At 36.9% G+C, this 15989-nt stretch overlaps 1 protein-coding gene across 5 annotated transcripts in view; it reads right to left on the minus strand.

Annotated features, from left to right (window-relative positions):
* BAZ1A (bromodomain adjacent to zinc finger domain 1A) overlaps nt 1–15989 on the minus strand; it is a 101705-nt gene that overhangs the window by 30144 nt on the left and 55572 nt on the right. For 4 of the 5 annotated variants that reach the window (XM_047075596.1, XM_047075594.1, XM_047075595.1 and 1 more), the window contains 8 exons: nt 15162–15257; nt 14195–14333; nt 12747–12893; nt 7695–7790; nt 7345–7569; nt 5847–6012; nt 5470–5583; nt 977–1101 (listed from right to left, as the gene is read on the minus strand). In XM_047075596.1, the coding sequence (XP_046931552.1) occupies nt 977–1101; nt 5470–5583; nt 5847–6012; nt 7345–7569; nt 7695–7790; nt 12747–12893; nt 14195–14333; nt 15162–15257 (1108 nt within the window). The remainder of the gene's footprint in view (nt 1–976; nt 1102–5469; nt 5584–5846; nt 6013–7344; nt 7570–7694; nt 7791–12746; nt 12894–14194; nt 14334–15161; nt 15258–15989) is intronic. The other variant, XM_047075593.1, reaches the window with a different exon arrangement.

The raw sequence follows: 15989 nt of genomic DNA on the forward strand, positions 1-15989 counted from the left end.
ATGAATGCTTAGGTCAATTTGCCTTTCTTCTTTCCTAATATGTATTAAAACTATAAATTTTCCACTAAGTAGAGGGACTGTATCCAACAAGTTATTAATGTGCAGTATTGATTAGCTTTTTTTCAGTATTGAGTAGTTTTAAACATTTTCTAGTTTCTATTTATGGTTTCTACTTTGACCTATTACTTAGAAGTGTGTTTTAAATGAGGTGTTTAAACCTCTAATCAAATGAGGTTTTTTTTTTTTTTGTTTTGGATTTCTAAATCAATTGCATTGTAATCAGAAAATATAGCCTTCATGATACAGGAGATTTTCTGTCTACTTATAATAGCCATTTTAGAAAATAATGTAGAAAAAAAAGATACCATCAAAATTATAAACACAGAATAAACTTACAAATCTCCTTCAGTAGTTGTCAAATGAAGATGGTTAAAGATCCTCAGAAGTAAATTATATCAACAACTTTAAAAAAATGTGTTCCCTTTGATCTAAATTTATAAAATTATTTTAAGGTAGTAGGTTTCCATTCTCAATCATTTGGTACCAATTATAAGCATTACTGACCTTTGTATTTCTAGCATCTAAAAGGTACTCAATGAATGTTGAGTAGGCTATAGAATAAAAATTTCTATTTCGCCTAATATCAAGTAGTCAATACCAAACTCAACAAAACTCGCTAACCAGAAGTTGAAGTTATGTGAAACTGATCTGTTAAAAGAATATGAATATTGTCTCTCTTCCCTAAAGTATAAATGACATGAGAATAAAGACAGAATGTAACTTCTAACACCACTTTTTAACAAAATGGTCACCATCTAAGGAACTTATCACTGCTATGAGTTGGGCATTTAAAAACAAACACACCTAGGAATAATAAATGGAAGTAATCTAATACATATTTCAGTATAGCTGATTTATAATGTGCCTTAATTAATTAAAAACAAGTAAGCATGCCCTTAAGAAATTTCTGTATTACCCCTTCTGCCTCTTTTATGTGATCTGGGGTCATCTTCATCTTCAGTGATGGTATCTTGATCAAGTTCCTTTTGCTCCATTTCTTTGCTCTCAGTGCTAGTATCAAAATCTTCCCTTTCTTCCTCCCTTAAGGAAAAAAAAAAAGATTACTTTCATTAAAGAATATATAAAATTCCATTCATGAGATATTCATTGCCTGCTTATGAAGGGCTAGCCATTATGTTTAGGAAGTAGTGGACAAAATGATATTCTTGCAGAGGAAACAGATAACACAAACAATTATAAAATTAAAATATGTAATAACTATTAAAAAAGGAGAAGTTCAAGGTGTTATGAAAACTTTTCAAGGTGAACTGAAATCTAGTCTCAGGGATCAAGAAAGGCTTGCTTGAGGGGCGCCTGGGTGGCTCAGTCGGTTAAGCGTCTGACTTCGGCTCAGGTCATGATCTCACGGTCCGTGAGTTCAAGCCCCGCGTCGGGCTCTGTGCTGACAGCTCAGAGCCTGGAGCCTGTTTCGGATTCTGTGTCTCCCTCTCTCTCTGCCCCTCCCCTGTTCATGCTCTGTCTCTCTCTGTCTCAAAAATAAATAAACGTTAAAAAAAAAAAAAAAAAAGAAAGGCTTGCTTGAAGAAGTGATATTTAAACTGTGAGACTAGGGAGACCAGGGAGGGGTAAGGCAGCAGGTGAGAAGAAATCTCCATTTCTAGCAGAGGGGAAAATGTGTGCAATGGCATTGAGCTGAAGAGAAAAGGAAAGAGCTTTTTTCTCTATTATTTTGAGAAAAATATAAAACAAAGAAGTCGTCCTAGATATAGATGAGACAAGGGCAGAGTTAGGTCATACTGGGCCTTGTAGGGAATTATTCAATAAGCAATGGGGGAAAAAGTAGAATTTGGAAAACAGAAATGATTAAAAGGCACTTTGGCTGCTATGTGGAAAAGGATCTGGGAGAGAAAGTAGATGAAGGGAGAAAAGGGGCCACTGTTAACAGTCTAGGTAGCTGGCTGGGAGGTGATGGTCGGCTCAGAGTAGAAAGTAGGTGGTAAGTAGACCAATAGTGGAGAAGAGAAGATAAATTTCTGATACAGTTAACAGGCTGAATAAATACAATATGGATATTTAATTCATTATACTATCCAAATTAAAACTAAAATTGTATGGGGCACCTGGTGGCTCAGTTGGTTAAGCATCTGACTTTGACTCAGGTCATGATCTCACGGTTTGTGGGTTTGAGCCCCGCGTCCAGTTCTGTGCTGACAGCTCGGAGCCTGGAGCCTGCTTCGGATTCTGTGTCTCCCTCTCTCTCTGCCCCTCCCCTGTTCCTGCTCTCTCTCTCTCAAAAATAAATAAACATTAAAAAAAATTTTTTTTTAAGTTTAAAATTGTATGAACCTTGAAATAAGTTCCACCATATTTTATTTATTCAGAGAGACAGAGTGTGTGCCTGAACACAAGCGGGGGAGGGGCAGAGAAAATCCCAAGCAGGCTCTCTAATGTCAATGCAGAGCTCACGAACTGAACTGTGAGATCCTGACCTGAGGCAGAATCAAGAGTTGGATGCCGACTGAGCCACCCAGGCGCCCCAATAAGTTCCACCATTTATGGTCTTTATCCAAAGCAAGGTTTGCAAACTCAAATGTGTTTAGGAGCCAGAGGGATAATGTAAATGAGGGGAGGCTAGATGAGTATAAAAATATATGAAATGGTGGAATCTGTAACGTTTATTTTTATTTTTTCTAAGTTTGTTTATTTTTGAGAAAGACAGAGAGAGAGAACCAGCAGGGGAGGAACAGAGAGAGAGGAGATAGAGGATCTGAAGTAGGCTCTGTGCTGACAGCAGTGAGCCCAATACAGGGCTCGATCCCACCAACCGTGAGATCATGACCTGAGCTGAAGTTGGACGCTTAACCAACTGAGCCACCCAGGTGCCCTTCTTTTGTTTTTAAATTAAGATATCAGAAAGAAAAAAATTCAGGTGATGAATAGTAACTCAGCTTATTCTGGTAATTATTTTGCAACATATGCATGTATCAAATCATTGTGTCGTATACCCTAAATGATTAATACAATGTTATAAGTCACTTATATCGCAATAAAACTGGAAAGGGTTTATAAAATGTGAAAAAAAATTGAGATATAACTCACATACCCTAAAACCACCATTTTAAAGTATACAAATTCGTGGTTTTTAGTATATTACAAGGTTATGCAATCATTACACCCATCTAATTCTAGAACAGTATCATCATCCCCAAAGAAAAAGCCTATAGCCATTAGTAGTCACTTTCCATTTCCTCTTCCCCACTGTCCTGGTACCCACTCATCTACTTTTTGCTGTGTATTGTATTTGCCCATTCCGGACTACTTATATAAGTGAGATCATACAACACATGGTCTTTTATGACTGGTTTCTTTTACTCAGCACCGTTTTCAAAGTTTATCTACATTGTAGCATGTATGAGAATTCCATTCTTCTTTATTGCTGAATAACCTTCTGCTATATGGATATACCACTGAAGAAATACATCGTTTTGTTTAACCATTCGTCAACTGATGGACATTCGGGTTATTTCCATTTCTTTGGCTATTAAGAATAATGATGCTATGAACTTTTGTATATAGATTTCTGGGTGAACGTATGCTCTTAATTCTCTGAGTATATACCTAGGAGTGGAATCGCTGGGTCATATGGCAACAAATGTTTTAACTGTTTGAGGGACTGCCAAATTTATCCAGAGCAGCCGCACCATTTTACATCTCCACCTGCAATGCATGAGAGTTCCGATTTCTCCACAGTCTCACCAACACTTCTTATTGTCCCTTCATTGGATTACAGCCATCCTAGTGAGTATGAGGTAATATCTCATTGTGATTTCGATGTGTGTTTCCCTAATGACTAAAGATGTTGAATATCTTCTGTGCTTCTTGTATATCTTCTTTGGAGAAATGCCTATTAAAATCCTTTTCCCATTTTTTAAACCGGTTGTTCTTTTATTGTTGAGTTGTACGAGTTCTTTACGTATTCTGGATATTATGCCATTATTATTATTATTATTTTTAATGTTTGTTTACTTTTGAAACAGAGAGAGAGACAGAGTGCAAGCAGAGGAGGGGCAGAGACACACACACACACACACACACACACACACAGAATCCGAAGCAGGCTCCAGGCTCTGAGCTGTCAGCACACAGCCAGACGTGGGGCTCAAACCCACGAACCATGAGATCATCACCTGAGCTGAGGTTGGATGCTTAACTGAGCCATCTAGGCATCCCTGGATATTATACCATTATTAGAGATATGATTTGCAAATATTTTTTCCCATCTACTGAGCTGTCTTTTTACCTTTTTTTTCCCCCTTAGAGAGAGAGTGAGTGCACATGGGTGCAAGCAGGGGAGAGAGAGAGAGAGAGAGAGCAAATCCCAAGCAGGCTCCACACCCAGTGCAGAGCCTGACACAGGACTCGATCCCACAATCCTGGGATCATGATAGAAGCTGAAGTCAAGAGTCAGATGCGCAACCAACTGAGCCACCCAGACACCTCTTTCTACTTTCTTGACAGTGCTCTTTGAAGCATGAAAGTTTTTAACTTTGATGAAATCAAAGTATTCGTTTTTTTTCTTTGATCGCTTATTATTTAGGTATCAGATTAACTTTCCTAAGCTAAATTCTATTTCTTTTAAAAAAAAATTTTTTTTTAAACGTTTATTTATTTTTGAGACGGAGAGAGACAGAGCACGAACAGGGGAGGGGCAGAGAGAGAGGGAGACGCAGAATCTGAAACAGGCTCCAGGCTCTGAGCTGTCAGCACAGAGCCCGATGCGGGGCTCAAACTCACGGACCGCGAGATCATGACCTGAGCCAAAGTCAGACGTTAACCGACTGAGCCACCCAGGCGCCCCCTAAATTCTATTTCTTAAAGTATTGCTGATGGCCATATAAAATACAGCTGTTGCAAGTTTGTGACTTACAGGTATTTTTATATGAAAGTATAACTAAAAGTCAATACATTAATTTCGGAATACTGAGATTTTTGGAGCCTTCCTTTGCAGATTTTATAAAAAAAATTCTGGTAAATTTGAATACAGTTTGCCATGTACAATATGAAAAAATTCCCACTTGTATTCATAGCCAATTATCACCCCAAATATTTTCAAATGAAAAAGAGTACCTAAGTCACTAAATTACTTAAGGGGCTTTCATCTTCTCCCTATACCATCTATTAACACCTCCAACTTCATCCCCACTCCTCAATAAACTCAGAGGAGCTTTGTGAAACATAATGCACAATGGTGATGGTGGTGGAGATGGGAGATACCACTATTAATACATTATTGGTTAAAAAGAGGCTATAGGCCCATTGGCACAATTGTTATGTACCTATGAATAAGAAACTAGAAAGCTAGTTTTTAAAACTTTTGAAAGCATTTTAGAGTTTAAAGTGCTGATTTTTGTTCTTATGTAAGAATGAGCAGTGTAATTCAAACCATACCCAACAGATATATCTACAGCTGAATTTCTTTGCTCATCTTCCTTCAGTTTCTCTTGTTTCTCTTTCATTTTTTGTTCTTGTTCCTTCAGTTTTTCCTCCTTCCTTTTGCGAATTCTGAAAGTTAAAATAAAATACTACAGTCTATTTGATGGAAGATAATTTCAACTTTTAGCATCTTGTCTTCAACCATAAAATTATGGAAAGTGATCCAAATGTTATCACAAAACCATAAGGTAGTATTCATTCATAACCTCTTAGGTAAGCCATCAAACACCAGTGTGAACCAAGGTCATATTACAGCCCATTGTCAAGTACGGTTTTAGATGTAAAGGAATAAGCAGCCTTCGTTGGCACAACTGACTATAATCATCTCTCACCTAGCAGCTGCTTCTTCCCTCTCTTTCCGATGTTGTTCTGCTTTTAACTCCCGGAACTCCTGCTTTGCCTGTCGTAATATATCAACATAATCTTCAATGAAATCCCTAGTAGAAACTAGGGTCAGTAGTTTCCCACAGAGAGCATGAAGTATCTTCATTTTTTCTCCTGTCAAAAATTGGTAAATAAATTCTGTATCATCAATGACAAAACGGAATTGTTTGAAAAATCTTAATTTGTGGCTCAATGTGAAAATGCTTAAAAAAATAGGAAAAAGTCTCAAGATCAAACATGCCAATGGCATGTCTTCAAAAAAAGCAACCGAGTCCAAATTAATAGTTATGTAATATGCAAGGCATTTCAAATACTAGTAACTACTTTATATACCAGTTAAATACACATGAAAAATTTTCTAATGACAATTTTTTTCAAGTTTTAATTTTTGGGCTCATTTATGAAGTTCAAATAAAGTCTAAATTATAACCACATGGATTTTTTTTTTTTCAACGTTTATTTATTTTTGGGACAGAGAGAGAGCATGAATGGGGGAGGGGCAGAGAGAGAGGGAGACACAGAATCGGAAACAGGCTCCAGGCTCCGAGCCATCAGCCCAGAGCCCGACGCGGGGCTCGAACTCACGGACCGCGAGATCGTGACCTGGCTGAAGTCGGACGCTTAACCGACTGCGCCACCCAGGCGCCCCAACCACATGGATTTTTAAAAAATGGCAACAGGCAAATTGCTACTCTGAAAATACTGCACACACACACACACAAAAACCCACCATAAATTATAAAAACTATATGGATGTTAGGAATGAATGCACTCTACTTTTATTAGATGTTCTCTGAAATAAGCATATTATTATTTTTGTGTGTGTGAAATTTATTGTCAAATTGGTTTCCATACAACACCCAGTGCTCATCCCAAAAGATGCCCTCTTCAATACCCATCACCTACCCTCCCCCTCCCTTCCCTCCCACCCCCCATCAACCCTCAGTTTGTTCTCAGTTTTTAAGAGTCTCTTATGATAAATAATCATATTAAAGTTGGTATGTTTGTACACTGTAATTTTTTATTTAAAAAAGGAAGTGAAAAGAAACTTCACCTTCATACACCATTTCTCATACCTCAAACACTATTCAAGCAAATGTTAGAATTTAGCTGCTCCGGCTTAAATTTCTGATATACTGATAAATAAAAGTGAAAGCCAGCTAATTGTCACTTATCCTTCTAAATTTAGTAGATGTAGTAGATTTGCCACCAGGAAAGTCCAAATAAAAAAGAAAAGAAAATCAGAAACAGTTAAAGCTAATAGGAAAACAACAGTAGTTTCCATCTGGGCCACTATTTGTAGTCCAACAATTTTTTTAAGACTGCTCTTTCTTTTAAACCTGGTATCATCTAAAATTTCTCATCAGCACCTAGTTTTCTGGCCTAAAGAGATAAAAGAGGGTAGGAAGGGGGCAGGTTATACAAATTCCAACTTGCAAAGTTTACCTGGTGTCAAATCATATACTGAAGTGCTTGACAGTTTCTTCACTAGACTGGGATTGCTCAAACGAAGCTCCATACAGGCATCATCTGTAGCATCAAATCCTCCTCGTTTCTGGTATCTGTACTTTGCATTTGCTGACGTTACATCAGCACCTGAAGCTAAGATGTGGAGTCTGAGGATTTCAGAAAGAGTGCAGCTATCAAGATCCAAGCTTTTCAAACTGCAGCCTATAGTTGTTAAAAAATGAAACAGTCATTTAGAATATAAGCAAGGAATCCTTAGCAATGTAAAATGCGCCTTAATAAAATTATCAATAAAAATCCAATTAAAAATAAATAAAACCCACACATACCCTGGTGCAACTGCGGCCATGCAGCTGCCAAAGATGCAACTGCAGACAGTGCAGATTTTGTGGGGTCTGCATCTTCATCCAAAGCCTCTGTTAAATCTTTAAGGAAATAAATACTTTATTCTAGTGCAGATCAAAGCTGGAATATTTGGGAATAATGCCCTTTTAAAATGATGAAAGAAACAGCAAACAGCTTAACATTCGGGAACCTCAAAAGAGCCAACACTAGGTAAAACAAGCATCATTCACATCCCGCCTTGTGTCTACCTCAGACTATAAATCCTAAGACATGTACTGCACACTAATATCTTCCTTAGTTAACACAGAGAAGACAATTTCCAAGTTACCAACAAGGTGCACATACACATTCCAAAAAACATGGTAAAATGCATAGAATTAAAAACAAATCTCCTCACTCAATACAACTTTAGAAAAGTCTACTTTGAAAATCAGAATCTACTTGAAGATCCCCCAATCTTTAATAAATATTTTAGGATTGAATCATAACAAAGTATGGTTTGTGATCATCAAAAACCAGCACAGAACAGAAAAAGAACGAAAACAAGTTAAAGATAGCACTACTGTCACTTAACCATTGATTTATCCTCTTCATTAAATTTCCTATATTTTGAAAACTCTGCAATCTAAGAAACCACAGGGAGATTTCCCTGTACTTTCTAAGTAAATTGCTTTAACTTTGAAAACCATCCCTAGCTTACAAACAAGACTAGAGTAAATCTACTAGCTCAAATGTATTTAAAGTATTAGCATATGCAATTATTCCTAATTATAATACATTGTTGATAAAAAAATTTAAAGTGTCAACTATGAAAAAACTCTAAGCTTACAAAAACCTCTTGTTATATCATAGTACAGTGGGCATAGCTTCAGACTGAGTCAGATCATATATATTCTAGTCTTGGCTCTGCCAGTCCCCTAGTTCCTAGTTACAGAACCTTTACACAAGTCACTTAATTGCCTTCATTTTTCCTAAAGGAGTGAATCTAGATCAATGGTTTTCAAATTCTTCAAATATTTCTTGGGGAATCCAATAGAAAAGAGATAAAAGTTCCTTTGTTAAGTGGGTATGGAGATGATAATCCTGCCCATTCATCTTTTCCAACTCTCCTGCAGTGGCACCAAGGAATCCCTGTACAACTCATAGTATTCCATGGGTTAGAGTTAAAAATCACTGGGCTAAACTGTCTGTGGTTCCTTATCTTTCTACTATGTTTTCCTTCCAAAAATTCACAAGCTAACAAAATGAACCTCAGAGAACAGAATTGCTGTCCTTTACTAAAAGGAAAAAGGCAACTCTGGGATCATGTTTGATTACAATCATTAACAATTTCATGGCATTAAAGCATAGACAATGCCACACAGGAGAAGTTATTTGACTAAACATTGCAAATATGCAGGAGTTATTCCTACCAGGCCAAGAATCCAGTCCAAATGAGACATTATAATCTTCCTTACCAGAGAAATACGAGAGCTAAAACTTCCTCAATTTTCATTTTACATGTAAAGTCAAACAAAATTAATAGGCACTCTAATATTAATAACAGTCCCAGTAAAAGTGAACTGATCCTCTTCCTTCGCAGCAATTACCATGTTCAACCTATTTTATCTGTAGTCAGTTTTAATATCCTAGGACAAAATTACAAAGGCCTTAGGAAATGAACAACCAAAAACATGACAGATTACCTTTTTTTGATTAAAAAATTATTTTTATTATTTTTATTTTATTATTTTTAGTGTTTATTTTTTTATTTTTGAGAGAGAGAGAAGGGGGGGGAGAGAGAGAGAGAGAGAGAGAGAGAGACACACACACACACACACACACACACACACACACACACACAGAGCGCGAGCAGGGGAAGGGCAGAGAGAGGGGGAGACACAGAACCTGAAGCAGGCTCCAGGCTCTGAGCTGTCAGCACAGAGCCCGAAGCAGGGCTGGAACTCATGAACTGTGAGACCATCAGACCTGGGAGATCATGACCTGAGCTGAAGTCAGACGCTTAATGGACTGAGCCACCCAGGCGCCCCAACAGTTTACTTTTAATTGTGTTCACGTAGCATGTTAAAATATGTAGGGGTGCCTGGCTGGCTCAGTCGGTAAAGCACGTGACTCTTAATCTCAGGGTTGTGAGTTCAAGCCCCATGTTGGGCATGGAGCCTACTTAAAAAAAAGTAAAATGTATTCTTTAACTCAATTATTTGCCAAATGACACTCTCAAGAAACTGTATTATTACTCTAGGATTCGCTTAGAGACAGTCAGTTGGGTATATCATACCAAGAGAATACAGTTGACCTTTGAACAACATGTGTTTGAATTCTGTGGGGCCACTTATAAGTGGATTTTTTATAGAACAGTACTATAGATGTATTTTCTCTATAACATTTTCTTTTTTCCACCTTACTTTATTATAAGAACACAGCATTTAATACATATAATATACAAAACATGTATTGATGAACTGTTTCTATTATCAGTAAGGCTGCCAGTCAACAGTAGGCTATTAGTAGTTAAGTTTGGGGGGCAGCCAAAAGTTATATGTGCATTTTTCAGCTACGGGTGGGGAGAGCTGTCATTCCTAACCCCTGTGTTCTTCAAGGCTCCACTGTACAGCTGAACTGTGTCTGTTATGATTATCTTAAAGTTACATTTATCATCAGAGTAATCTAGAATCTACAGTTCCAACACTAAACAATGATATCTTAGCAAATACACAAAACTATGCTATGTAAGGAGGATGCTCTTTTTCCCATACTTTGAAGGGCTTCCAAGTTCATGATGTAAGACTAAAGAGAGGAATTGAAAATTTTAATGTAAGATTTTAAAAATTGCCCAAATTTCCAAGATTTGACATAAAAAGAGGGAGCCTAAAGGCCAAAGGATTTAAATCTTTTTGAAGACAGATAATTTTATAGGCAATGCTAGGGAAACAAATATTCAAATTTTCAACATCTCTGCCATATCATGAAGCAATATAGTATAGGCATTATGAGGCTTCAGAGCAGACTTCCTGAATCTCTATCCCATCACTTTCTTATGAGCCATGTGTCTTTGGGCAAGTTAATTAAACTCCTTAAGACTAAATTTCTTTATAAGTAAAGGCAGAAAATAATTAATAATGATCTGCCTATTATACCTACCTATCTATACCACAAGGGGGTATGAGAATTAAATGAAATAATGCATATACAGTATCTTATGTCACTTGTTTTCAGGAGAACTGTGGAAAAGCTTTTTTGTTACAGAGATAGGAGGAACATGTGGAAAATACCTGGGAGAACAGCCTAGGGTACTTACTGAAACTGTAATAATTATATAAAATGTAGCCAATACAACAGGAAGTAGACAAGGGTGTTAAAATTCCAAAGCATGTTTTTTCCACTCCCTAACATTTAAATAAATATCTTCAAAAGGTGCATTAAAACCTTTATTTAATGGCCAATACTTATTCTGGGGTATAATAAGTATTATTTTAATACTTATTCTTGTATTATTTAATACAAATTATTAATTTGTATTAGTATTTATCTGCAATCCTGTACAGGACTAGAGTTATAAAAATTACAGATCAAACAAATCATGGAAAGAAAATACAATGGCAATACAAACACCAATATCTATATACATTTTTTTTTCTTTACACTAGCTGATTTTCCAACATAATTTCCTTGTCACCCCACTTTTTCCCATCAGTACAAGACTACAAAATTCACCTGCTTCAAATCCTGAGTTAAATACAGACTTATACCTTGTATTAAGGTCAGAACTTGGTCAACAGCCCTGTGATATTATTGGTCCTTAAGACAATCTAGTGGCTAAAAAAATGAGTATTTGCCACATTTTCTGTCTTAGATAATCCATCTTTAGTGCTGGTACTGGTTATGTTAGAAAAATCTTTAGATTTTTATGAATTGTTTGCCCTTCTATCTTCCCCTTAGTAGAGTCTCATTTTATGGACTAAGTCATCTGAGATGATAAAGGGGACAGCATTGTTAAAATGACCTTGAAAAGGGGCATATGGTGATTAGCACTCAAGTTAGAGAAAATATTTTGCTTGAACTTAGGCTGTAAAAGAAAACCAAAACTAACACTGGATGCATATTGATGATCCTGTTGCTTCATGAATCAGGCATTAAAAAATGAGCTCAAATTATCTAAGGTCAACAATACTATCTGAATGGAAGAATGTCCCATCTTTTTGTATCAAGACTGCTATCAAAATGTCTCCCCAAAATTATCTTATGGTGAATTTTTATGCAATACACTAAAATAGTTTATAGATATTTTAAACAACGTCTAATGTGATATGGCAAAGTTCATGAAGAGTGTAATTCAGGAAGCCAAATCATACAAATGCTTAACAATTCCTCTGATGAAGTCCTAAACAAAATAGTGAACATACTCCATTTTAAAAATAAAAAAGGGTTTCTCTAAGAATTATTCCTACGTTAATATGTACCACATGCTGACCCTAGATATTTAAGTGCATAGCATTTAAACAGCAAAATTTCTAGTTCAAACTGTTGGTGAAATAAAAACTAAATTTTACTTAACTCTCATCTAAAAACTTTCACGTCTCAAATGAAATCAGCAACAGTATTTTCAACTTAAAGTACTGATAACAATAATTAAAGTATTTCCTTAGGTAGAGGCAAAGAAATCAGTGCCATTTAGCAGAATCTCTTGCAATTACAGATACTGGTCAATGAAATCCATAATGTTCCTAAATCATAGGAGAAATCTAAAAGAATAAAAAGCAAGACCGATTGGGGGCAGAGGTAGATATTTTAAGGTCATCAGAAACAGGATACATTAGCTGACTGAGCCACCCAGGTGCCCCAGAAACAGGATATATTAAAACAAAGTTTTTATAAAACAACTGATAATGTATTGTTAGTGTATGACTCAGGAATTGGGTAACTTGGACAGCTATATTTTAGAACTGTAAAAGCGAGGTTAATCTTAAAATAACCTTTAAAAATCAGTTTCAAAGCTACAGAGCTACTATCAATCAACAAGAATACTGAATTCTGACCTTTGGTGTCTGCATCTGTTATTTGCTCTTTGGCTACTTCCTCTTCTTCTTCAGCTATCGCCTGGAAGATGGCAGTCAGGAAGAAAAAAAGCAATTCACATAGTGGGCCTTCACTGTCATTTCCTACAAGAGCTTCCTCTAATACTTCTGTGAATAAAATGTTTAAAATGAATTTGAAGTTCTGTTCATGCACTGAAAAAACAACTCCATTGGAACAATAAACATTTTAATCGACAACAGCCTGTGCAATTATTTTTTTAAGTGTCCATTTATCAAAGTAGAGTATTATCCAAGGCAAAGTCTAAAAACAATTTATAATGATTACAATAAAATAAAACCATTAAGCCAAAAATCACTATATTCAAGAAAGTCAAGTCAGCCTCAGCAAATCAATACAATATTTCACCTTAAGTTTAAACTTAAGGTGCAAATTAAGGCACAAATTAAAAATTATAATTTTATTCTAATTTGAATAACAACGCAAAGATTTGTTACTGTTGCCCCGCTGCTCTCAGGAGCTATGTGGGACATTACCGTTTACCAAACAGTGCATAGGAGAGGTAATCATTAGTATTAGATGTAATCCTTTATTTAAAATTTTAAAATCTAAATTTTTTTATGATCCTAATGTTGTATCCAAGTCACAATTGTTTATCTAATTTATCTTACCTAAACCAGTATTGTTTAGACCTTGATCTCTGAGGCACATGATGCATGCCTCACCCAGCTCATAAAGAGAAATTGAGGGAATGTGAAAGCCCTCCTGAAGAATATACTCTTCTTAAAATAAGAGTGGCATTATAATTCTGTCTTTGAGGGTCTCTATTTTAAGAAAACTATTTTGGTATTTGACAATTCAAAAGCCAAAATGGGATCCAAAGCCCTCCTCAATCAATGTAGTTATTATAACGTTTACACAAAGTAAAAGTACAGAGTCAATACAGAATCACAAATCCAAGGCAGGCATAACTTATCTCAAAATATGGCTGATGTCAATTCCTTCCTTCCCTACACTTAACATAAACCATGATACCCTCAAGGAGTCTATTCCTCCACTCCCTTGAATCCCAGCAGGCCTGACCAATGGACTATGACAGAAACAAGGCTTGCCACTTCCAGGCCTAGCCTTTAAGAAGGCTGGCAGTTTCTGTTCTCTTCTTCTGGGAGTCCTTAGCTGCCACATAACAAGTGTAGGCTACTCTGACGGAGTGGGATGCCACGTGGAGGAGCACTGAGTACCAGGCATGTGTGTGAGGAAGCTATCTTGACCATCCAGCCAGGTAAGCCTTCAGAGGACTCCAGTCCCAGTCACTCTCTGTAACCACATGAGAGACTCCAAGAAAGGGTTGGACAGCTAAGTTCACTGACCACAGAATTTTGAGAGATAATAATTTATTACTTTAAGCCACTAATTTTAGGGTGAACTGTGACACAGCAATTGCACTTGCCTAGGGTAACTCCCTCAGGAAACTCATCTTGAAGATCAAAAAGTTCCCCAAAAGCATTAAGAAACTCCAGAACCATCAGAGCATCACCAAAGATTTCAGGAGGTAGTCTAGTCTTCACTGGAGTTGGTTCTGGAAGTTCCTGAAAGATCAAATAATTTATATAACTATTTGAGCCAATTACAGAAAATTATAATAGATACATACTCTTTACCTAGTAAGATTTATTTCATGTAGACTAGTGGTTCTCAACCCTAGATGTTTATCACAATCACCTTTGGAACTTCTTAAAAATTGTTTTACAAGTTTATTTTTGAGAGAGACACAGACAGTGTCAGTGGGGAAGGGGCAGAGAGAGAGAATCCCAAGTAGGCTTCACGTTGTCAGCACAGAGCCTGATGTGGGGCTCAAACCCACGAAACTGCGAGATCATGACCGAGACACCCAGGCGCCCTGGAACTTTTAAAATGATGTGTGTCTTGGCCTTATTCCAGCTTTATTAAATCACAGTCACTAGGGACTTTTTTCTTTATTGAACTAAGAACAACTTTGGGCTAAAGTATATTTCTCACTGCATTTTCTAGTTAAGAGGGACTTTTAACCTAAGACTCTGAGATCAGGCATTCGCTGTGCCAATATTATCTTCAATGCAGGATTTCCTTAGGATATAGAATAGAATTAATCCACTGTCTACTGAACTTAGAAATGGTTCTTTATAAACTGAGATGAATGATAATACTGGATTATCAACGATCACACAAATGACCCATTAAGTCTGCGGAATAAGAAGCATTATCAAAGTTTGTTACAAAATACTAATAATGCTGTTTTGGAACTCTAAATATAGCATTTGTTTAATTGGCTATTCCTCTTAAATATGAAGAAGCCACTATGAAAGAAAAATTTCATCAGCAAAGCCACATAGGGCACACAGAGCATGGGTGTGAAACATCACATAACATACTTATACCTTAAGATCGTCACATTCCATATCTTCTCTAGGTTTACTCCACTGTTTTAAGTATTCCATATATTTTCGTTTTTCTTCACGTAATTTTTCTCTTTCCTAAAACAAAAGGTTCATAAAGTTTCTTATAAGAACTTTGGCTTTTTAAAAAACTTTTTTTAATGTTTATTTATTTTTGAGAGAGATAGAGAGACTGCAAGCAGGTGAGGGGCAGAGAGAGAGGAAGACACAGAATCCAAAGCAGCTCCAGGCTCCAAGCTGTTAGCACACAGCCTGATGCGGGGCTCGAGCTCACAAACCCCGAGATCATGACCTGAGCTGAAGTCGGACATTCAACCAACTGAGCCACCCAGGCACCCCACTTCTAAGAACCTTGTAAAGCAGCATCATTATCACCTGAGAACTTGTAAGAATTACAAATAGCTGGGCCCCATCCCATACCTACTGAACAAGGAATTCTGGGGTTGGGACCAAGAGTTGATTTTGTTTGTTTGTGTGTTTTTCACTTTTTAAATGTTTATTCATTTTTGAGAGAGAGAGAGAGAGCACGCACGCACGTGTGTGGGGGAGGGGCAGAGATAGAGGTAGACACAGAATCCAAAGCAGGCTCCAGGCTCCAAGCCATCAACACAGAGTCCGACATGGGGCCTGAACCCATGAACAGTGGGATCATGACCTGAGCCAAAGTCGGACACTCAACAGACTGAGCCACTCAGGTGCCCCAACAGTTGATGTTTTCATTAAATCTTTCTGGTGATTCTGATGCATGTTAAAGTGTTAGAACCACTGATCAAAACAACACCTGCCAATACAACTGCTATAAATATGGAA

This window comes from Lynx rufus, unplaced genomic scaffold (genome assembly GCF_022079265.1).
Source record: "Lynx rufus isolate CCGP_SWC_20201006 ecotype Redwood Valley unplaced genomic scaffold, mLynRuf1.p SCAF_13, whole genome shotgun sequence".
Taxonomy (NCBI): domain Eukaryota; kingdom Metazoa; phylum Chordata; class Mammalia; order Carnivora; family Felidae; genus Lynx; species Lynx rufus.